The sequence below is a fragment of the Lolium rigidum genome, chromosome 2 (genome assembly GCF_022539505.1).
Source record: "Lolium rigidum isolate FL_2022 chromosome 2, APGP_CSIRO_Lrig_0.1, whole genome shotgun sequence".
Classification (NCBI taxonomy): domain Eukaryota; kingdom Viridiplantae; phylum Streptophyta; class Magnoliopsida; order Poales; family Poaceae; genus Lolium; species Lolium rigidum.
In genome coordinates, this window is record NC_061509.1 from 42,561,571 (window position 1) to 42,585,297 (window position 23,727).

The 23,727-nt window shown below is 46.3% G+C and overlaps 1 protein-coding gene across 1 annotated transcript; it reads left to right on the forward strand.

Annotated features, from left to right (window-relative positions):
• Nucleotides 1-623: 623 nt before the first annotated feature.
• On the forward strand, nt 624-20,841 carry LOC124691665 (tRNA ligase 1-like). The gene is made up of 27 exons (XM_047224941.1): nt 624-850; nt 1,999-2,265; nt 2,873-2,923; nt 3,040-3,122; nt 3,192-3,291; nt 3,987-4,065; nt 4,271-4,394; nt 4,560-4,666; nt 4,748-4,876; nt 5,604-5,668; nt 5,773-5,937; nt 6,092-6,258; nt 6,373-6,404; nt 6,483-6,664; nt 6,913-6,992; nt 7,263-7,328; nt 7,422-7,744; nt 8,667-8,774; nt 9,682-9,779; nt 9,880-9,940; nt 11,488-11,564; nt 11,657-11,728; nt 11,819-11,895; nt 12,217-12,297; nt 12,425-12,530; nt 19,508-19,666; nt 20,240-20,841. Exons 2-27 carry the CDS (start codon nt 2,086-2,088, stop codon nt 20,630-20,632), a joined length of 3,165 nt encoding a protein of 1,054 aa, XP_047080897.1. The 5' UTR covers nt 624-850; nt 1,999-2,085; the 3' UTR covers nt 20,633-20,841.
• Nucleotides 20,842-23,727: the final 2,886 nt, after the last annotated feature.

A 23,727-nucleotide genomic window follows, 5' to 3' on the forward strand; every position in this document is an offset into this window, starting at 1 on the left:
ACGATTAGCATCCAAGGATTTGAGTCCCGAACGAGCAACCGCGGACGCAAAGGGGCCGGCCCAGGTCGTAGTATTCCCAGGAGCAACCATAAGAGGTCGTTTGGTATCCATCATTTGAGCCTGAAATTCTGGAATTCATTTTAAAATTCCATAAGTGGGCTGTTTGGTTGCCACAGAATTAGGCCATCATTTCATTTAAGAAATCCAACAAAATGATGCCATGTGTAATCACAATTCCGAGCTGAAACCTGTCATTCACAATTCCTGTGACAACCAAACTAATTCAATATTGAATTCTACTGTCATTTACAATTCCTGTGGCAACCAAACAAGTGTCCATTTCTGGAATTATAATGTAAATGAAATGAATACATGTATTCATTTCAAAATGCTACAAATGAAATGAAGACCTGGCTTCCAAACGACTTCTAACTGTGTTTAGATGCAGTGAATTAGGCATAGAATTGGGGAATTGGAATTCGGAGCAATAATTCTACTGTTTGGCTGCACATAGAATTAGAGTCTGGAAACGGAGGCAAATTCCAGCCCGCACCCGTCCGAGGCATTTTCGGAGGGTCAGGCCTCTGTATGTGCGTGGAATTGGCGACGCTCCTCCCGAAACGGTACGTGAGCTTCTTTCTCCCCGAGCGACCAAGGAGGAGAAGTGGCGAGCGACAGTTCCTAGTAGATGAGAAAGGGGGTCGCCGGCGGCCAACACCCTCCCCCCCTGACCTCTTCCCTGCCCTCCGTCCTCCGCCCTCTACCCCGCGCGCCGACCTCCTCGCTCGCAAGACTACCCGAGGCTGGCGACCACACGCGCAGAGAGGAGAGGACCCTGGCGGCGGCGCAGGTAAGTCCTCCCACCCCATCCTACCTTTCCTGGCGCCTCTCCTCCCTGGTCTCCCTCCTCCATGCCCTCCCGTCCGTGTTACTCCTCCTCCAGGCCGCCGCTCCCCGTCCGACCCGAAGCCCTAGGTCGAGCCGTGGTTGGGGAACGGTGCGTGAAGCAGTGAGGCCAAGATAGGGGTAGCGGCGTTGGCCCGTCCCATGTCCTCGGCACGCCGGCTTGACCCCATGCCGCTCGCCCAGCCCATCTTCTCTGTCTGTCCCCGGCACAATAGAATTGGAATTAGTGGTCATTTCCTTTCCATCTTGGATTTGGTATTCCAATCCAATTCAATTCTATCATCTAATTCAGTGCATCCAAACACAGCCGATTCGGTCCCTTGGTTGCTACAGCCTCCAGGGACTGCCTCGCTTCCTTGGTCGCTACATGGAGCGCGCCGCCACGCGCCCTTGCCGGCAGGCGGCCCCCGCCAGAGGCTCGGAGCCCGCCCCTACCTGCCTGGGCGCCTCCTCCTCGGCTCCTTCGCGACGCGCCGCCGCCAGGTGCGGCACTGCCTCGATCTCTTCTGCCCTCACTTCCCATCTTTGTCAGTCCAATTGCTCTCCGCCTCTTCGGCTCAGCTGCTTCTCCTCTCGACTATGCAATTTCTTGTTTTAGAAATAGAGAATGGACAACTCATACCTCATTGAGTTTGAGTGATTGTGGTTTGGCACTATGGTTTAATAATTGTTTGTAATTGATTTCATGTTTAAGGAACCAGAATATAGATACAAGTTTTCCATTGACCTCAACACCGAACGAATTGCCAAATCCAAATCCGAAAAAGACTCCTTAAATCGAAGTGTCTGTGGTCATGGGAAGCTCGGATAAACTAAACTAGTGATATGGTACTAACAATGGATTTGAAAATACATGTTCATCTTTGCTATCCTCTACCAAATATTCTATGCTGTTATAAAAATTTGTTTTAGGAGTCCGTCAGTGCCTCCTTTACCGCCTTACGATTCTGTTTTTTGTCAATGCCATTGTCAACTGTTGATCCATGTGAGAAACTGAATTGGTCTGAAATTCACAACACCTGCGATTCCGAATTTACATGATCTTATAGAAATTTAAAATGATAATTTCTTGTTTCTGTTTTGATCTTTCAGCTTGTGTAATGACATTTAATTGGTGCCTAGAGCTGAACTGTAAAGGAATCAATCCAAGCTTGCGAGTTGCAAAGTGCATACTTAACGATGGCAACACCATCATCGTCCTTGGAGGGGATGCCTGAGCAGGGCGGCGCCGATGATAAGCTATCGACGCTGTTCACGGGGGCCACGGGCTTTGCTGTGGACAAAGACACCTGGTTCGCGGAGGCGCGGATCAAGGCCGCTTTCTACCCCAAATTCGACAACGAAAATTCCGACCAAGAGGTGCGTGGTCGGCAGCTCCCCTTACCTTGCGGGTGTTTGCTGGATTGCTCCTTGCTTCCTTCACCTTGTGACAAACAATGCTAACTCCTTCATGAGCCACTATTAGGTGCTTTTCTCCGTGATTATTTTGGTGGTACTGATCATCTCATACTGTCTGGAAGATAATAATTTATTTGGTTACAGCCCACCAAAAAATGAAGAGCGGTACAAACCAAACAAGACTGTCATAATACATCCCTTGGCTAAATCAAGACATAGTTTCTAAATCATCCATTGCTTAATTGCTTTAGTTTTCCATTGTATTGATGACATATCAGGTTATCGTCTTCCTCTGAGTAGTTTCAAATGAAATTAGCTGCTGCGCATCACTGTTGATGAACGCTTGAACATGCTTTCTGCAATCTGCGTGGCCTTAATGGGGTTGGTTAATATAACCACATTTAGTTTTATCTTATTGTAGAAAAGTTTAGTGAACTGGCTATGCAGTAAACTTGTTGGTAATAGTAGTGTTTTCTGGTAGTTTGGGAGTCTACTACTTACATTTAGTGAATGGAGTTCTAATTAAAAACCTTTAGTGAGAACCTTACCCCCATTTTTGTGATGGCAGACAAGAAATCGGATGATTGAGATGGTGTCGCGTGGCTTAGCTACCATGGAGGTATATTTGATTTCTTTTTTTTCGCCTTTTGATCAATCAATGACTTTTTTTTGTGGCTAACTACTTATAATGATGGTTAAAATGTGTTAACCCTACGAAGATATGTTTTTCTTCAGGTTACGCTTAAGCATTCAGGATCTCTATTCATGTATGCTGGTCAGCATGGTGGAGCATTTTCCAAGAACAGCTTTGGAAATATGTAGGTTCTGCTAGTTCGTCTTTTATATTTCTTGAGCTATTTAACTGAAGGTGTAATTCCTGCTTATAGCTACACTGCTGCGGGCGTTTTTATCCTGGGCCGTATTTTTCGTGAAGCTTGGGGGGAGGAAGCTCCTAAAATGCAAGACAAATTTAATCATTATCTCACGGTACTCCATCCCCAGTGCAAATTTCCTCATAGAACTACATGCCTTTTGACTTCCCTATTATCATGTTTTTTCGTTTCTGGTCCGTGCATCTTTTGATGCTTGATTTGCATATAGTATTGACACAGTCACAGAGCCTTGAACTAAGGAGAATATTATTTTTCATTTATATTTCACCGCTTCTATTTTATTCAGTATAGATCTTAATTTTGCAGACCCTTGAAGTAAGTACCTTAAGAAATCACATGTCTATCCTCTACGTTTCAAATTATGTGGCCAATAGTTTTTTTTGGATCTTGTGTCAAATTATAATGCTTGCGTGTTAAATTGATGACCTTTTCTCTCCTATTTGCTTATTTGTTTCCCTCAGTATTTATGGTGAATACACATACACTAAGTAATCTCTCTTATTCCAACCATGGGTACCATGTTCATTTCTCTCTACTGCTCTCTTCGTATCATAGCAATGTTAATCCCCTTGTTTAACCCAAATATGGTTTATAAAATGAAAATGAGGGACTATTAGGTAACAGACCATTGTAGCTATGCTGTTTAATCTTTCTTTGATGCATAGTTTATTCAAACTAAACACTCATCAAGAATATTCTGTTTATTCTTAGGGCTTTTCATTGTTTGCATTTCTGCTTCTCAGCAGTTTTCTTAAGATTCCTGATCTTGTCTCTGTTTTGTGCTTCTAGAAAAACCGGGTAAACATTTCAATGGAACTTGTGACGGCTGTATTAGGAGACCACGGACAAAGGCCAAAGGATGATTATGGTATGTGCAACATCCCTTTTCTGCTCATGTTATTATTCTGTCTGTATGCCAGTATTTGTCTTGCTTCTACTTTGGAGAGGTTACTTCACCTATTTAAATATGACATCATTTTTCATTCCATGAATTTTACCATTCTTGGTAGTCTTTGTTTACAACATCTCTTTTGAATGCATATTTATATGATTTTATTTTGTCCTTTATGCAGCCGTGGTTACAGCTGTAACAGAGTTAGGTCATGGCAAACCAAGGTTCTATTCTACTCCGGAGGTGATTGCCTTTTGTCGAAAATGGCGCCTCCCAACAAATCATGTCTGGCTATTTTCCACAAGGTGGCCATCTGACAACTTTATGTTAAGAAAATTCTTATGTCAAAGTACTTGACTGCCTTGCTCGAAATAAGTTTCCATTCCAAAGCTGTTTGATATCAGATATATCTTCATTTTTCCCTGGCTCTTCTTTTAATATTATTATTATTTCTGTTGATATCTTTGAAGGGAATCTGCCTTTTCTTTTTTTGCTGCCTATGATGCATTGTGTGAAGAGGGGACTGCTACACCGGTTTGCAAAGCCCTTGACGAAGTAGCTGATATATCTGTACCAGGTAAGACTATCTTGAATAATAATTTGTGGTCTTACACTTCACAGCTGTTGTAAAAAGTTTTCATGTCTCTTTTATTTGTAGGGTCAAAGGATCATGCAATCGTACAGGGTGAGATACTTGAAGGTCTGGTTGCCCGTATGGTTAGTCGTGAAAGTTCAGTTCAAATGGAAGAAGTCCTAAGGAACTTCTCACAGACTCCATTAGATGGTGGTAAGCAAGTAAAATGATGTTGCCTTGTTGTTTGAGTGCAATAGATGAACTGTAAAGATAGTTTCTGTCTGTTCGCAACAATCTCATACAAGTTTTCACCTCAATGTTAAGCTTTTGTTCAAATAGAACTCCTTATTTGATTTTCCCATTCAAAGAAAAGTGGCTACTTCTCATTTGTTTGGAGCTGTTGATCTTCAGGGTTGACCGGCTTTGGTCGAGACGCAGCATCGTTACTCAGTTTAGGGCAGGCTCTTTTGTGTGTATTAGTAATGTCTGTGGTGTCTGTTTTCAGATTAGCCCTGGTGTGGAGTTCGTGCTTGTTGTTCTCAGCCAGTAGTAGTCGTCTTGTACTTGTTTTCTGCCTTCTATAAAAATAGGGTACGACTTGGCGTACTCTCAAAGAAAAAGAAAGTTCTAGGCGTGTTAGGCTGCTCCTGGCCATATGGGCTATTCTACATATTCAATTGTATTTTGCTTAATATGGTAGGGCAAGGGACAAAATGGAAATCAAGAAAGGAGGAGAATCGAAATACTGGAAATAAAATACAATTATTCTTGTTTGGGAACTTCACCTTTTGAAATGGTTCTTATCTATGCTTTTGTCCTTGTAAATATTTTCTGATGCATCTGAACATGTTGTATGAAATAATTCTTAGTGCAGTCGAGTTGTGAAGTTGTGTAATAACATTAGTTTTTATCGTTTATACAAAGTTACTTTCCTATGCAGCTGACTGTGATTTAGGACCAACTTTACGTGAAATATGTGCCCCTGATAGGTTAGACGAAATGCAGGTATTATCTAATGTTGTCAACTGGTATTCACCTTTTTCATGTTTTTTCTTAGTTTCGTATTGGTTCAATCTTGCAGTAACTTCTTATTAATTTTATATGAACAGCAAATTAAAGCAATTCTTGAAAATGTTGGATCTTCAATGTATCCAGACCATTTTGATTGGTCTGGAAATGGTGGTCTTGATGCTCAGTCTCAAAAAGCTGGTGAATCTGTTGTTGCTGAGTTTTTGCAAGCACATCCTACAGACTATGCAACTAAGAAATTACAGGTTAGTAATTTTTATTTGTTCTTGTCTAGCATTAAGTCTTTCACAATTGCAGTAAATAATATACATACTTCTACTGTGAATGTTGATAACTTCAAATATCAATGATCCACTAACTAGTAGTACATGATAATTTATTTTGTCTGCCCTGTTACAGGAGACGATTCGTTTGATGAAGCAGATGAAGCCGAGTTGCTTTCCTGCAGCTTTTAAATGTTATGGGAATTGCCAAAAAGTTGATTCTCTTTCAAATGATAAGTATTACAAGATGGTTATCCATGTGCATGATGATTCTGTTTTTAAACGTTATCGGCAAGAGATGAAGTAAGATTGTGAAGTCAGTGACGCGTACCTTACTAGCTCATTGCAGTACTATTATCCTTTGCCTTTTCGGATTTATTGTTTGTCATTAGATTTAACCGGTCATGTATTTTTTAGGAAAAATCAAGGGTTATGGCCATTGTATAGGGGTATGGACCATGTGACTTAAAATTCTTCTCATATAATATGTCAGTGTGTCATTGACTGACTTGATGTTTCATGGCTAGGTTTCTTCATTGATGTAAACCTGTTCAGGGCAAACAATAAGAAGGCTGCTGAACTTTCCAAAGAAAGTAACATTTTATTGAACAGTATTGAAGGTTCCTTGGATTCAAGTTTGTCAGCTAAGGATGGTCTGGCTGATGAGGATTCAAATTTAATGATCAAACTAAAATTCCTGCCTTATAAGGTACGTCATTGTATTTGTTTTCAGTTATAGGGCTTAGGTGCTCCTGATCACTTCTTGATGTACGAATACGATGCTATTTACTCTGGATTGCTCGCTTTCATTTTAACATATAATGCTTACAAGCTTGGCATATCTGTGCGGACTTCTTTTCTTTAGAAGCTCATTTATTCTTGCATGGTGGAAAGGAATGCAACAATTGGATTTGTATCTGTATCTTCTGACAATTCTCTTACATTGCTACCTGACAGATAAGGACATTCTTAATTCGGAATGTCCTCTCCACCATTTTCAAAGATAAACGATCTGATTATAGTAATTATTACGTAAGGTATGTCATGTATCAAATCTCAAATTTTTGTTCTTCACCTTTCAATACCTGTAAAGCGAGGCCATTCCCATGTTGGTTACCCCTTCTGTGATATTCAAGGATTTTTCTTCATCAAATGATGATTTGATTCTTCATGATTTCAGCCATGTGAATCTTTTCTAGCTGAGTTGTCAATTGTGACTACTATAAAGTTTAAATTGCGGTTGGTGCTGTTGTATTGAATGCAAACAGTGCTGCCTCTGATATAAATGGTCCTGAATGTGTTAATAGGCAAATGGAGAGTTGGGGAACATCAGAAAGTAAACTGAAAGAGCTTTGCATACTGTTGAATAAATGGTATATTACTAACTTCTTTCTCTTCATAGGTGTTCTTTTGGGTTGTACCAATCATTGTATGTTTCTTTTAATTCAATTGGTTTCCCAAAACAGGGCTACCTACATTAGAGGGAAGTATGACAATGAGTCACTCTCGTCCTCAATTTATGTTACTGTGGGAAATTTAGAAAGAAAATATCTTAGTGAGGCAGAGCCTTTTCTTGAACAATATGCTAAGAGCAGCCCTGCAAACCTGGCTTTGGTAAGGGCTGCTGGCGACATGGTTCAAACAGAAAAATTCTTGGCCATACTTGATGCACAGAGAGATAAAGACAAAGAGGATGATTTTCAGCCAGAATGTGGGGCAGCACCTTCTAGTCCTACAGCTTCCCTCGATGTTGTGTCGAAAACTGAGGGCCTTATTGTCTTCTTTCCTGGTAAATTCTATTTTCTTGGAACAGATTCTAACTTTTATGTTTCATAAGCACTCTTCATCTTGAGTTGATTATAGTCATTAGAATGACTGGTAAGCAAATATTTATTACTCTCAATATTAAAAAGCCCGATGAATCATTTGTACTGCCATTATGCCCATAGGTTGTTGAACATGAACTCAGAACTTGCAAGTAGGGCCTATGTGACCATTCTTTAATTCATCTATCCTAAGCCTCAAACAAGCGAGGTCTCGACTCTTGTGGGAACAAATCTCTGAAAATAAAAGAAGATAACTTGTCTAACACCTGCTTGGTTGGCATCGAACCTGACCTTCAGCCAGAAACCAAGGTGCCATACCAGCTGGACCACATATGGCTAGATTAGACCATTGTTTCAGGTAACTTTAGGTTTAACTAACTATATGCCCTAGATTTGTTGGTTCTGGATTTTTGTTACCCTGTGTGAGCATTCATAGTGAACGTATTTGGTGTAGGTTGGTCTTCTCTCCATCCTCAAACATTAGCTTATGAAGCTTACAGCTTATAAACCTGATAAACCAGATAAGTAAACCATAAAGTTGTATGCAAGCAGCTTCTAAGTGGATCGTTGTTTAAGCAATACTAATTGTAAGTGTTAGACCAACTGTCTCTATGGGCTTGGACTGTTTGGCTTAAACTTATAAAACAAGTGAGCATATGCTTATATTAGACCAACTGCTTGGACTGTTCTAAGATTCATCAATATACCACAATTTTCTAGCTAGTAAATAACATATAGATTTTCCTCTTCTCCCTGCCAAGTTCATTTTTTTTGTCTTTCTAATTTCTATTATGTTTTTTTCTCCGAAATGTATCTATTATATTCTCTTGGTCCTTATCATATTATTTTGTTTTCCGTCATGCATGTTTATTTTTCTTCTTTCAGGTATACCTGGTTGTGCAAAGTCTGCTTTATGTAATGAAATATTGAAAATGCCTGGTGGCCTTGGTGATAACCGGCCTCTTCATAGTTTGGAAGGAGATCGTACTAAAGGTACGTATTCTTTGGTTGCTGCGTGCATAGGACCAAAACATGGATTGCAGGAGGTCCACTTGTTCTTAGATCTTCTGCAAACAGAATGCGTGTTGACGTGAGCAATAGTGCAGTTTACATGTGCTTATGATAACAAATACAATTTGATAATTCTGGCAGCATGTAGCCATTCTTCCCAACTTTATGCTTTATGTAGTTGCATCCTATTGTTCACAGTGATAATTGAATAATTGATATGCACTCCTTGTTCAACAATAAGAACTGCCCGCAAGATTTTCTTTTCCTGAAATATTTATTTTCGAGAAGTATAATATTCCATTGTGCTAGTGGAAAAAAAACTTCCAGTCGCTGGTGTAGTTTCCACATTTGGTAGTATTATCTTTATCAATATATATTGATTCGTAAGCGGAAGGACCCTATTTTAGTAATCTGGTTTGGTTGCGAGGCCTAATTCGGAAGCCATCATTTGGAGTGGACAAAATAAGACAATAATTTTGTTTCTGCGAGGACACAAAAGTAATCCACTGATATCTGGAGCTTGCACTCAATTGTTGGGTGTCACTGGACCGTTGGGAGGTGCTGGTTTCTTTTCTCTAAAAATGGAATCCAGATCCCGGAAGTTGGCAGGGCCAAAATAGGACTGCATTTTTACTCAGAAAGGAAAGCTGCTCTACTGAAATAAATAATAGTGGATATCCTGCTGTAGATGCAGTTCTTGAAAAACTAAGGGAATATTATTTTGTGTTTACTTTTAGCAGTATATATTAGCATCAGTTGTCCTATCGGTAGATTACTGCATAAATATATGCCTGTATACTTGTTTCAATTTTCTTTGCTGTTTTATGTGTTATATTTTCTTCTAAAGCGAGGCTGTTTTGACCTTTTTGTAAACTGCCGGCCCTTACAGGAAAATACTGGCAAAAGGTTGCTGCTGAGCAAAAAAACAAATCATTTAGAATAACCCTTGCCGACAAAAACGCACCAAACAAGGACGTATGGCAGCAGGTAAGTTTACTTTTAAATTAGATGTAGTAAAGCTATCAATGTCATTTCTTTCTCATGCTACAATTTAGAAAGAACGGAACTGGTGGTCCATTTATTCTAGATCGAAGATATGTGCAGGACCACAAATGCGGCTGCTGTTCCTATTATTCCTGATTCGGAAGGTAACATATGCTTCATCATTTGTTGCTCTGTTTTTTTGCCACTTCACAAATAACTCAAGAGGAAAGCAATATTTAGAAATTCAGCGCTGGTTTTTATTTATGATAGAAATGCAACACAGCAACTTTTGATAATAATTTGGAGTATGCTGGAGATATTATGGGCTTCAAATCTCATGAATGTAGTACTTTCACAAGTCTGTAAGATGAGCCTGCTAGGACTCCGAAAGCGGTTTGAGAGATGTGAGGTTTGAGTAGTGCGGCAAAGTGAAGCTCTGCCTCGTTCTCTCCCTGTCTCCTCCATTTGTGCCACCAGCCCAGAGTGAGTTGGGAGGGGAGGTATGTTGTTTATAGGAGTAGGCGCTGCAGTGTGTACTTTGGTTTCCCTTTTCTAGCTCGTTCATCTGGTGGTCAGTTCTTGTTCTGTTGGTGGTGGGCGACATTACCCCCTTGTCTGGCTGGCGACGCCAGCGCCAGTGGAGTAGGAGGAGACCATTAAGCCAGATCTGATTAGCACCACCTTCTTTCACTTAGATGTTTCTACCATTATTGTGCCAAGGTCTTCAATTGGTGACGGCGGTGCTCTTCTCTCCCTTATCTGGCCGGTGACGGTGCTAGTGGAGGGAGCCAAGATCCGCCCATGCTATCCAATCCGGTGCCTTCAAGTTAATAATCCCTGAAAATTATTCTTGCATTCGTCGGCCTTCTCATCCAGAACACCATGCACTCGGCGAATTCGTTCATTTGGGCTTCATCTCTCCATGGATCTGACCAAGTGGATTGGTTTTCAGTCGACGCATGTATTCAAAATCTAGTGCCTGGCGTTAATTTCTTCTTTCAAGGATGATGTATTTCTGGTTCATCTCAAGCGCCCTTGTCAGGCTGGTCTTCGTCGATTTTGCTTCCGATATGGTGTCCTTTCTTCTTCGGTTTCTTCCCAGTCTCTTGATTGAAGGCCCTCACTGGGGCTATGGAGGATGGAGCCGGGCTTCAACCTGACATGACATGGCTTGGCTATTTCTCTTGAGTCTGCACGTGTCATGAGCTTTGGACCTTTGATGGAGCAAAGAGCCTTCTCCGTTTCCAGTGGAATTCTCACCTTCAGGATCTTCTTCGGTGTTCTGATGTTGGAGGGATGGGCCAATGCTGTGGAAGCGGCACTGCAGTTAGTCCACAAAACGGCTGCACGTGAAGTCCATAGACAGCTGTGGAGGAGCAACAGAGGTGTCATCAGCCTTCATGTCCCACCCTATGGAGGACCTTTTTGTAGTTCATTTTTCTTTATGGTTCTCCATGTAAAACAAGGCTGTACTGACATTGAGAAGTATGTGTACTTGATACTGTGCCTGGTAATCTGTACTGTACAATATAGTTTCAGGGAATAAATTTACAAAATAGATAACTCTACAAAACCCCGCGATCAGAGACTATTTAATTCTAGAATATTTTTTCCATCTTCAGTGTCCATCTCTCTTTACGATATTGACTATATTCTTGGATTGGATCATTAAATTGCTTTGTAATTTTTGTTCATTTCCTTGAAACTGCAGGCACCGATATAAATCCATTTTCACTTGAAGCTCTTGCTGTTTTCATGTTTCGTGTACTCAAACGGGTCAATCATCCGGTATGGATGCAGTATTTACACTTTACACAAGTTTGTAGATAGTGGCTTCTGTATATTGTATATTGTCTAACATGTTATGACCACGTATAAAGGGGAATCTGGGCAAGGACTCACCGAATGTTGGTAATGTTTTGCTAAAGTTTTACAAGCTCTATGATGGCAAGGTATGTCCTTTCCTTGAAAATTATTTCAAATCCTGCTGGAATATGCCATATTATCTATGAGATTATGACATAAGAAAAATGCTCCTCCAGAGTCGAAGAGAATTTGAAAACGAACTGTATGAGCGTTTTGGCTCCTTGGTTAAGATGCCTCTCCTGAAGCCAGATAGGTAGACATTTTCACATATTCCTATACTGGTTCTACCATTTTTTTAAAGACCTGTTTCTTACCATCTTATACTTTTTCTCTTTTTGTATTCATTTACTGCTTACCTAAAATATCCTATTTATTGAGCCATGCGCTTCTGTGTTCGTGTATGGGGAAATACTTAGAACTAGTACCATTGTGCACCCAGAAGTTTATAGCCTTTCATACTATATATGTACCAGAAAATCATGCCGTGATGAGTCCGGCTTCATTTTTGTTTGTACTTTTGTTGGTCAGAAAACTTGTATCTACTAAACTGCTACTTGGCTTTTCTTAATTTAAGATCTCCATTGCCTGGTGATGTCAAAAGTATCTTAGATGAGGGGCTTGGCTTATTCAGTCTGCATAGAAGCAAGCGTGGAAGGTATTTAACTGTTATCTACTTACCTGTTAACCCCTGGGTAGAAAGCTAGTGTTGTGTCAGCTGATAATGGTGGCAAAAGCATAATTCTGTTATATTTTGGCTGATTTGACCAATAATATCGAATCAGAGGGAAGCCATCAAATGGTTCAGATGTTAGTGAAGAATGGAAACAGTGGGAGGAGAGGTTGCGCGAGATCTTGTTTGGGTCTGAAGATTATCTTAAATCCATCCAGGTAAATATATCTCATCTGTTATACATAGGAAATCTGCATTCTTTTCAGGAAACTAGTGTTTGATCGAGAAACTTTAACCTGTGGACATTTAGAACAATAAAATATCAAATTGTCAGCAAGGATAAGGGGTTGCGATTTTGCACTACCCCATGTTGTTTTGTCACAGACTAATACCAAATGATAAATTTCTAAGCTTATCTCAAAACAAAGAAGTTTGTGGCAGATCAACCTTACAAACTCACTTTATGTTACCACTGTTAACTTTATGGACTGACATGCTCTAGTGATTTAAGTCAAACGTGAGGCTTACAAGAGAAGACACATAAACCCCGAACTTAGTGTGAAAGATCATATATGCCTACCTATTTTCACACACATTATTTGTTGTACTACCCTCTTTACTTTCAGGCACCTAGGCTTACACATTTGGGTACCGACCTCCCCCCATCGATTGGGGTAATACCCTCATTACCCTTTTTGCACTCATAATTTTGAAATGGGGCAGACTATTTTTTTCGCGAAAACGCAAAAGCCTTGCGTTTCGATGCATTGATAGATAAAAAAGGTTTGTATGTACAATGTCTAGTAGAAGGACCAACGCCACGCCGTACAAATCAACCCAAAAGACCTAATCTTGGGGAGGAGTTGGCGAAGCCCCCGGGAGCCCGCGTCCGCCCATTGTCGCGCCTCGGCCTTGATGTCACTGAGTAAGGAGGCCATCGAGGGGCGCGTGTTGTTGAAGACCGCAACGTTCCTGTGCTTCCAGATCCACCACGCCGTGAGCATGATGAGTGACGATGTTCCTTTGTGCAAGTGGCGTGGGGAGGTCCGCACCACCAGCGGCAGCGACCACCACTCTGCAAAGTCACCCTCAACCGTAGGAGGCCCAGCGGTGGATCGAATCCACGATAGAACGTCAAACCAAACTGTACTAGAGAAGGAGGTGCCGGTCAGGATGTGCGCCATAGTATCCACTGATTTGTTGCACAGCGGGCATCTTGTCGGGTGGGGCAGCCCTCGACGCGCCAGACGCTCACTCGTCCAGGCAAGCAAGCCAGATAAAGAACTTCACCCCCTGGAAGAGGGCGTCATAGCAGGAGCTGGAGGAATACCGGCCATCCGTCGTCCAACGCCAAACCAACCTGTCCTGATCTGGGGAGAGCACCATGTCCCTGAGCCTAATCCATAGCTGAACATACTGCCATAGAGCGCCCACGATGTCCGAGATCCAGCTGAGCTTCCTATGGCGCTTGGGGATGAGCGCATAAACCTCTGGCGCTATCTCCCTGATGGACTTGCCATCCAGCCATCTGTCCTCCCAGAAGAGAGCGGATTCGCCATTGCCCACCACCATAGAAGTGGAGGCACCGAAGGCGTCTAGCTCGATCTTCGAGAACTGCATGTCGAGCCCGCGCCAAGGTTGTTGGGGGTCAGTCTGCATCCTCCATAGCCAACGAACTTGAAGGCTAATGGCAGTGCGGGCGAGATCCGGGATCCCTAAGCCCCCAAACCGCAGCGGGCGGCACACCCTGGACCAGTTGACATGGCAGTGGCCGCCGTTGGCCTGTGCCCTACCGGCCAAAAGGAAGCTTCGCAGGATCTTGTTAACCTGTTTTAGTGCCTTCTTGTTGAAGCTTAGCACCATGAGCTGATGCATCGGAATAGCTGCCGGCACCGATCTAACCAGTGCCAAGCCCCCTGCCCGGGCATCATTGACGCTTTCCAGGTAGGTAACTTGTCAGCCAGTCGGTCCACTACAGGTTGGAACTCCTCACCCGGTAGCCGACAGACGGAGAGTGGGATGCCGAGGTATTTGACGGGGAAGGGTGCCAACTGGCACTCCATCACCCCGGCCGCAGCATCGGCCACATCCTCCGTGCAGGCAATCACAGAGACCGAACATTTGGCGAAGTTGGTATGCAGCCTGACACATGTCCAAAGAGCTCAAGAATGCCGCGGATAGCGTGCAACTCTGTCATCCGGATGGCAGAAGATGACAACATCATCCGCTTAATGCGACATCATTGTGGCCAACTCCCACCGCGCCAGGCGCCGCAAAATCCCAAGCTCGATCGCCCTAGCCAATGCTCGGTTGAGCGTGTTCATGATCAACACGAACAACGACGGCGAAAGAGGATCCCTTGTCTCAAGCCCCTCCTATGCCAAATGGGGGGACCTGGCTTGCCATTGAGCGTCACCCCATCTTGCGGAGAATTAGCTCGCAAAACCTAGGCCCAAACCCCATCTTGCGGAGGACCTCCACCAGGAACCCCCAAGAGACGGAATCAAAGGCCCGGGCTATGTCAAGCTTGAGCATCACCCGTGGCTCCTTCATCCTATGCAGGAATCTAGCCGTCTGCTGAACCAACATGAAGTTGTCGTGAATGCACCGTTTGCGAATGAACGCTCATTGGTTACGATCCGCCAGCGACTCCATCCGAGGGGCCAGGCGAGAAGCCAACGTCTTCGCCACTAGCTTGGCGAAGATGTGGATCAGCCGGTAATCACCCAAAGCAGCCGCATCCGGGCGCTTGGGCAGCAGGATTAGAAGTGCCTGGTTCAGACCCTGGAAGCCGCGTCTGCACATCTTGAATATCAAACGCGGCCATGAAGTCCGCCTTCACCGATCCCCAGCAGCTCTGGAGGAACTCAGCTGTAAAACCATCGGGTCCCGGCGCCTTGCCGTGAGGCAAGTGGTGGACCACCTCCTAGATCTCACCCTCTCCGAACGCAACTTCTAGCTCGGACAGGTCCTCTGAGTGTGTGCCCAGGAAGTCCAGGTCTAGCGAGTACTGCCGATCCACCGTAGTGCCAAGAAGCCCCTCAAAGTGTGTGAAGGAAGTTTCGGCCATGCTCGCATGGTCAGAGACGACCGCGCCCTCAACCTGGAGACTATGCATGACGTTCTTCTCGGTAAGCCGCGTGCTGGTGGAAGAAGGTTGTATTAGCGCCCCCCTCCCTGAGCCAAGCAATCTTGGCCCGTTGTCTGGCCATCGTGCGCTCGAGGGAGGCGAGCCCCAAGTAGGCTTGCTTCAGGCGGGCCCGGAGTCGATGCTCATCAGGCGATAGTGGTCGTGATTCTATGGCCACATCCAGTCTCAACACCACTTCCCGCGCTGTCATCAGCTGCAGTTTGATACACCCAATCTTCTTGTCGCTCCAGCTCATGAGACTACACGCCGTACGCTTCAACTTAGTGGTGAGCCGGCGGAAGGGGTTAGGGTCCCCTTCAATCACCTCCCACGCGGATTGCACCACCTCACTTAAACCATCGAGTTTCAGCCAGAAGCGTTCGAATTTGAAACGCTTCCGCCCTACGGTCTATGTGGTGCAGGCGAGGAGGAGGGGGCAGTGGTCCGCCATAACCATTGCTAAACAACGCAAGGAGCTGCTGCTTTGAAGCTCCTCCCATGCCGCCATGACAAACACCCTGTCGAGCCTGACTAGGTTGGGGGTCTGTCGCTAGTTCGACCACGTGTATCGTCGCCCATGAAGGTAGATCACCTTGAGCTCGCAGTCATTCAGGAAGTGCCTAAACCTTCCCATCATCCTCCGATTCAGGTTACCATTGTTCTTATCCTCATCGCGGTAGATCATGTTAAAGTCCCCACACAGGGCCCATGGCCCAGGGTTGGCCGCACGAATGGCACGAAGCTCGGCAAGAAAGGCGATCTTGTTAGCCTCATCCTGCGGGCCATACACGCAGGTCAACCACCACCATGGCGCCATCCCACCCAAGGAGGTCACCTTGGCCGTGACACTGTTAGCGTCAACATGTGCGCTGTCAGGCTGCACCAACCTGCTCTTCCAGACCACAATCACCCCACCCTGTGTATCAGTCTCTGGAAAATAGATGTAAGGATCAGAATCTGCTCCTAGTGTTTCCATTACGATAGCAAGATCGAGTTGCAGCCGCTAGTTAAGACCTCGCACATTGCAGATAAACAACTTCGGTTCGTACGACATAGGAACTACTGTAACACCCGTATGACACCTCGGGGTCAAGCCGCGATGAGGCGACCACCCGACAACCCCAGGAGCGGTGGGGAGCACCCTCTGATCGTATCCAGCGTCGACCCGTACAGCTCTGCTATTGCTTCGATCATGTCATCAGTCATCGGGAGCTCGAACATCTTGTGGTAGGCCTCCAGGGCAGCCTTCGACGGTGCCTCATCACCAGTGAGCAGTCCCAACTTGCGCATCAGGGTGACCGCCTTCGGCTCCATGTTCATGCCACCTGGTTGCCCCGTGATCCTTGAGCTACGCCGTGGCTGGAAGTTCAGCGCTAGCAGTCCGTCGAACAACCGGAGCCTGCATCAGAGCGTCCGAGCGCGATTTCGCCGCTATACGTGACCTCGCCGGGACAACCTGAGGTCTCACAGGGATCGCCGGCTGTGCACGGTGAAACACCAAGGGTGGTGTAGCGAACCTGCTCACGGTCATGGCACCCCTGGACATTGAGGGAGGCGCGACTGTGTCTGGACTGTCGTGCACAGGGGTTGTGTCAGCCACAATCTCTTCGTCCACGTCTTCATCATTCGCGCCAGAGGCCGCATGAACCACCACCTTCCCAGAATTACCCTCCAGGAGCAGTGGAGTGCCCATCTCGCTGTCGGCCTCCAAAGGGCCCTGCTTGTCCACCTAGGCCACGCACGGACCAAAAACATCGTGACCAGAAGGGGCCCGCCAGTGCATCCAGAGGCCCAGCTGTCGCGGCCAGAGGAGCCGCCATAGACAGCGATTCGGGCAGCGTCATAGGGATAGAGGGGAGCGAGCACGACGTGCTTGGTGGCGGCAGCGCACAACATGGAGAAGGGAGGACCACCACGGTGCCCACCATAATCTACCTCTCGCGCCCGGCCAGCATGGTCTCCGCGTCATCCGCCACTCCCACACGCGCCGCGACAACGCCTCTTTCCCCCCCGCTCTCCGTCGCCACCAGGCCGCCATTGTTGACCAGCTCCGACGGCAGCAAAACTGGACCCTCTGCCCTTGTAGCCGTTGGTGGTGGCAGGGTGTCAGCGCTAGAGACGGCAGCCAGCCTCCGGATCCTCCTTTCCCTGACTTGGCGCCCACCTATCCTCCCTTTTCTCTTTCCCTTTTGTCGTGGTCTGCCCAAGGTGGGGGCGTTAACGGTCACTCCAGACGCGAGCGTCCTCCCTCTGGGCCCACCCCTGCCACTGCCTGATGGAGCTGAGCTGCAACCAGCCGCACTACCGGAGCCTGGGAGCATGTCCGGCATCACCGGCGTGTACGGGTAGTGGCGCCTCGCCGGCCAGGCCGCCGCTCCACCATTACCGGCCCCGCTCCGATCATCCACGCCACTCACCCAAGGCGCAAGCCGCCGAAAATCCATCGTACGTACGACGTGGACCAGCAGCGGATACGCGAGGGTGTTGACGTGCGGCGGCACCACCGCCTGTGCCAGCGCCGCCATGTCCGTCTGGCTCGACGACGTGGAGGTCCACCTCCCGCGCGATCGTCGCTGGATCAAGGCACCACGCCGAGTAACGGAACACGCCCATGTCGGCGCGACTCCTCATGAGAGGGTGCAACCTCTCCACCCAAGCCGACGACGCTAGCACCGCTTCCGCTGTCGCCAAGTTCCAGACGTTCGCCTACACCCCTTCAACCTCCACCTCGGCGTGAACACAGAGGCCGCCGGAGGCAGCATGCGTCCGCCGCGACCAGGGGCGGAGGAGCAGACGGAAGAACGGCGAGGTCAACACCTAGTCCCTAAGCACGCGGTCACGATCTTCCTTCGCCGCGAAGATGGGGAAGTCCTCCAGCCAATGGCAGTGCACGGAGAACGACCCCGGCGGCAAGCAGTGGACCTCCTCCGTGGTCACCATCCTCCGGTTGCCGACAATCACCGCCAGCAAAGCTCTGGAGAGCGCCTCCTCCGCGTCGTCGATCTCGGTGGTGCGTAGTAGGAAGTACATCGCCCGCGCGGGGCGCCGAGCAAGCTCCCCACCCACCGCCACCGGGCGCGACACCGTGCGAAGCGGTAGAGACTCAACCTGCGCATCAGCGCCCAGACACGTTGCGGTCGTCGGCCATAGGCACGGTGAACACACGCGCCACTGCGCGCCCAGCCTCCGCGACATGCAGCTCCCTGCGTGGCTGCGCCTCGCGGCGCTCACCAGTGGCCCTGAACGGCGCCACCGCGCGACGCGGCAGCGCGCCTCGGCCCTCAGCGGCATCCCTAGGTAGTGCGTCTTCGCGGCGAGGCAGCGCATCCTGGCGCTCAGCGGCAGCCCGTGGTGGCGCGCCGGCAGCCCAACGATCAACAGTGCGCAGGTTGCGGCTGACCTCGCCGTCCCTTCCACGCTCGCCGTCCTGCCTCGCTGCGCATCCTGGCGCCTGTCTTGCGCGCACGCGGGGGTCGCCATCATCCCTCCTGTCCCTTCGAACGGGTCCATCGTTGTGCGGCCGTTTCTGCATCGGCTCGTTGCCATGCCGCTCCGGCGAGCGAGGTCTGGACGGTCGCGGCAGCGAGCAAGCCCGCGTCATGTGCCCCGCCTCGCCACAGCGAATGCACACCGGCCCCGTAACGCAATCGGCGGCGCGGTGCCCCGGCTGTGCGCACAGCAGGCAGAGGCCATGGAAGTCCTCAAAGGCGCCACCTTCACGTCATACGCGCGCCGCCCTGGCCGCCACCCTCTTGCCGGCGCGCCGCCCGCGCACCCGCTTGCGTGTGAGCTGCGCAGGCTCCTCCCACGGCACGTCACCATCATCCTGGGGCACACTATTAGTCTTAACATTTACTCTTATCTCTGGTTTAGTAATATCAGTTCAGATGACCTTACATTGATGTGCTTTAATCAGGGAGTTATTGGCTAGCATGCACTAATCCTGCCTCTGAAAGTCTGAAACGGCTTTGAGCTTACAATTTCAGTGCACAGGAAGATGATGCTTTTGTTCGCCAATGAAAAAAGATAATTGATTTGTTCTGTTATGATGTTTATTTTATTTAGGTTCCATTTGATGTTGCGGCCAAAGAAGTAGTGGAACAGTTAAAGGCTGTGGCTAAAGGTGATATCAAAACACCTGATACTGCGAAGCAGAGGTTTGGCAATATCATTTTTGCTGCTGTTAAATTATCCCAGGCAGATATACTGGGCCTTCTCCGGAAGGTAAGAACTGTATGCTCAGCTTAGTCTCCAAAGCAGGAATTCTTTGCTCAGCGCAGATGTACTCTCTCCGTCCCATAATATAAGGTGTTATTACAACCAGTATGCTCCTATATTGGTTGTAATAACATCTTATAATATGAAACGAAGTGATATTAGATATTGTTTGCTGGGGTGTTCCTCAGTCGTAGGTTTGTTCTATGTAACCGCTACTCCTAGGTGTCCCGCGGATGGAAGCATGGCAGATTCAGTGGGATACAGTGGATTATCACGACTTGAGTAGTGATCAGGATCAGAATTCAGAGAAAGAGGGTGAGGCACAGAGAACGGGAGGGGGTGCGAGTGTTCAGACTTTAATCATTTGCAACATACCCCCATCAGAATTACAAACACATCACTTGTACTGATCCTAGCCAACCAACACAACACTAGTGCATGGCCTGTTGCCCATGCCTAGGTTACCAGCCCCATGGTGATAGCCCATAGTTGGATATGACACTAGGTTATTTTATTATGGAATATCCATTGATGATGCTCTGACTTTGACCACACCGTGCTTATTGCACAACTGAACAGGTTGCAGAGAAGGACACTGATGTCAGCAATTTTCTCAACGGCATAAAATTTGAGAATAACCTGAACAAAGTGCATATCACCCTCGCTCACAAAGGGGCACATGGTGTAGCTGCAGTTGCAAGTTATGCCGCCTACCAGAACCGGGAAGTCCCCGTATCGTTTAACGCCTTGTTCTACAACGATAAGATGGCTGCTCTCGAGGCACAGATTGGAATTGTAAATGGTGAGACTATCGTCTCCAGAAACGATTGGCCACATTGTACTATCTGGACTGCCGCGGGTGTTGGACCAAAGAAAGCAAACACACTGCCGCAGTTGGTTTCGGAAGGAAAAGCAAAGCGGGTGCCGATTGGCCCTCCTATCACAATATCTGGAGTTCTGGACTTCTACTAATTCTCTATCTTGTCTTTTAATTATGTGGTGCAGGAATAAATATAGGACTTTGGAATCATTAGATAGCTTATGGCAGCGATGGCTTTGTAAATATTAGTCTAAATTTTACGCCACAAAGTTTTGTATAGTATAGAGTGGGATTGTGATATACTTTTTATGATTCAGAACATTGTCAAGCCCTAGATATAGCTAAAGCATTATTATGATCACTGTGCATTCTTGCCTACTAATCCCATACTATCACATAAGATGCCTTTTCAAAAATGACTAGAATAAAAAAAAAGTGAATTATGTGACTTGGCTTTCACGATCAACTCATGAGCATTCCTATGCATATTACTGTTCACAATCATGTCAATTTCAGTCTTGAATTGCCATGTTGGGCAGAACTCGAAACATTCAATTGTATCGTTTTATGTGCAAAACAAAACCTTGTTAAGGTAGCTATGTTACTCTCATCTTGGAGCTCATTCTGTGCCATCAATTGCCAATATCATGGCACGGTGCGCATCATCTCCAGGTCGCCTTCCACAGGTCGTCGGCACCAAACCGGGCAATAGATGGTAGATAGACCGTAGCAGCGAATGGTGGCTGTCAACGTGTTTCTCACCTTGGCTTCTATTCCTTCCAAACCAACCATATCTAGCCACGTGTACAGATTAGCGTTAAACAAAAAAAAATGGCAGCTATGCTAAAATTGATCAAAACGCCTAGCCTGAATTCGGTGTATTCCAGTCTACGTGCATGCATGTGCTCAATGTTCTATTAAAGTTTTATTAATCTAAACGCTAACCTGAATGGCATGTTTCATGAATTTGATCTACTACAAATACGAGATACGAATATGTACCTCATCATGTTTCTATTTATTCCGTGAGTGCCATATGGACCACATGACAATGATGATCTTGCCACGTTCGTGGTCTGTGAAACGCTGGTCACAAAGGATGTCCTTTGCCCAAGTATTATGATGCAGCGGAAGAAGGCTAATATCAAGCCATATGAGAGCTTCAGCCCAAAAACTTCTAGCATGGAAACACTTGATCAGAGCATGCATCAGGTCTCTCGTCCATAGCTAGACAAACATTGCATCTACTCATCTCTTTTATAAGTCGCCGCTTCAAAGTGCACTCATCCGGCAGGATTCCACGAATCACCCGTCATCTGAAGACACGAACTTTTGGCACAACTTTTAGTTTCCATAGAGCCGACCACATCTGTTGTTGGAACCCATATTTTACATTGAACAATGATCGAATTCCAAGGGGTACCTCTTGTCCTCTTTCCAAAAAAAATGGTTTCGTCCCAATCAGAGTTCCCAATCTTGAGATATTGCATTTCTGAGGAACAAGGTTTCTGCTAGCCCGGTAGTACCGGTATCAAGAGCGGTAGTACCGCTATACCTATTGGTACCGATCACTCATACCGCTGCATCACACGACGGAATGGCTAGCAGCAGGCATGTCGGTACCTTGATCGGTAGTACCACTCCCAAGCGGTACTTCCGACCAGGTACCGGTTTGGTACCGGTCATGCAAGATACGACACTTCCGTCCTGGTACCGCTATGGTACCGGGAGGAGTCCAGAGCTTCCAGAGACCCTTCCGATACCTTAGTGGTACCTGAAGCGGTAGTACCGGTTGAGCTCTACGTGGGGGGTCTTCTTCCCTAGCCCGAGCCATCTCTCTCTTCCCATCTATTTTCTCTCCTCCATTGTTGACCTTGAAGAGTTTTATCCCCCTCTTGATCATCCCACTATTTGTGTGATAACCCGGATTTTTTGATAATTAATTAAATTAAGTTTGAAAATAATTAGAGTTCAAATGGTTTGATTTGGTTACTAAATCTTTTGTTTAAATTGGAAGTTAACCTTGCATGCAACAAATATTAGAGGAATTCATTATGGTGAAGCTAGAACATGAATTTTTAGTGCATGTCTTGGCTGATTAGAAGCAGCTAGTTAGTATAGTAGTATACGTTGTACTCACGTGAGAGAAGGATAGGAGTGTAGATTTTGCTTGAGCAGGCTATGTCGGCAGGTTCATGCAAATCACTTAATCATGAAGGAATTAATTAAAGTTGGGAGGTGGCTTGGTGGGTATTTGGTCGGGCCGGGCCGGGCTTGGGCCGGATTTTTTTTGCGTCGGGCTTATCTCGGGCCGGCCCAAGGCCCGGCCCGGCCCGACACATGCCCAGGTATGCTCTAGCCCCTGTGTGGTGCTAGTTGAGGCTGTCGATGTCGGAGTACCCCTCTGCAGAGTGTAAAAGTGTGGAATTTCACCCATGTGATTCCCGGGTAGGGAAACTTAATTTCATGTGTAGCACCATGTGTTTTAAATTGCCTAATACCTTAACCACATGTTGTTGTTTTTGAAAAACATTTCTATTTTACAACTTATATGATTGTGTATAATCGGTTTGCTGAGTATGACTTATCGTACACACCAGCTCCCCCATATTTTTTTAGACACAGTCGACGTTAACGGAGAAGATGTCGTCGATCGGAGTTTAGGCTGGACCAGTGAGTGGGAAGCGACGTAGAGAATCTAGTTGTAATTCATGTGTAATTGTAAAGCAATATTGTAAAAATGTTGTAGTTGAGCTTCTCGAGATCCACTGTGCTGGTTTTTTGCCTGCATTTTTAGCCTTGCGCGTGTATAAGCCTCTCGGTTTATAGGCGTGCGGCGGCTGTCTCCTTCAGGCCCGGTCTCGGGGCGTGACAATTTTTTGCATCTTTTTTGGGGAAAGGAGAGGAGATCTAGATCTAGTCCTCCACTAAGTGAATCCCTCTCCACGTGAGGGGATCTTGCTAGATCTAGATCTTGAAGTAATTTGGTGTTCCTCCTCCTATTTGTTCTTCCTCCCTTATTTCCCCAATAGTTTTGTTAACTTTGTTGGAATTTGGGAGAGAAGAACATGGCCATCTTAGTGGTGTTCTTAGTTATTGCATTAGGTGTATCGGTTTGGGTTCTCTCTAGGGTTTTCCGTCTCATGTGAGTTCGTGTGAGTTACCTCTAGGGTTTTTGGAACCCTAGAAGTCTTGTTGACCTTAGTGGTGTTGTTGCCTTCGTGGTCTTGTCGCCTTTGTGGCGTGG

Bases quoted from the DNA above. Each gene is read 5' to 3' on its own strand.
- LOC124691665 (XM_047224941.1), top strand. From the start codon at position 2,086: ATGGCAACACCATCATCGTCCTTGGAGGGGATGCCTGAGCAGGGCGGC. The intron at 4,395-4,559 runs GTGGCCATCTGA...ATATCTTTGAAG, and splicing joins GTCTGGCTATTTTCCACAAG to GGAATCTGCCTTTTCTTTTT. The intron at 12,298-12,424 runs GTATTTAACTGT...ATATCGAATCAG, and splicing joins CATAGAAGCAAGCGTGGAAG to AGGGAAGCCATCAAATGGTT.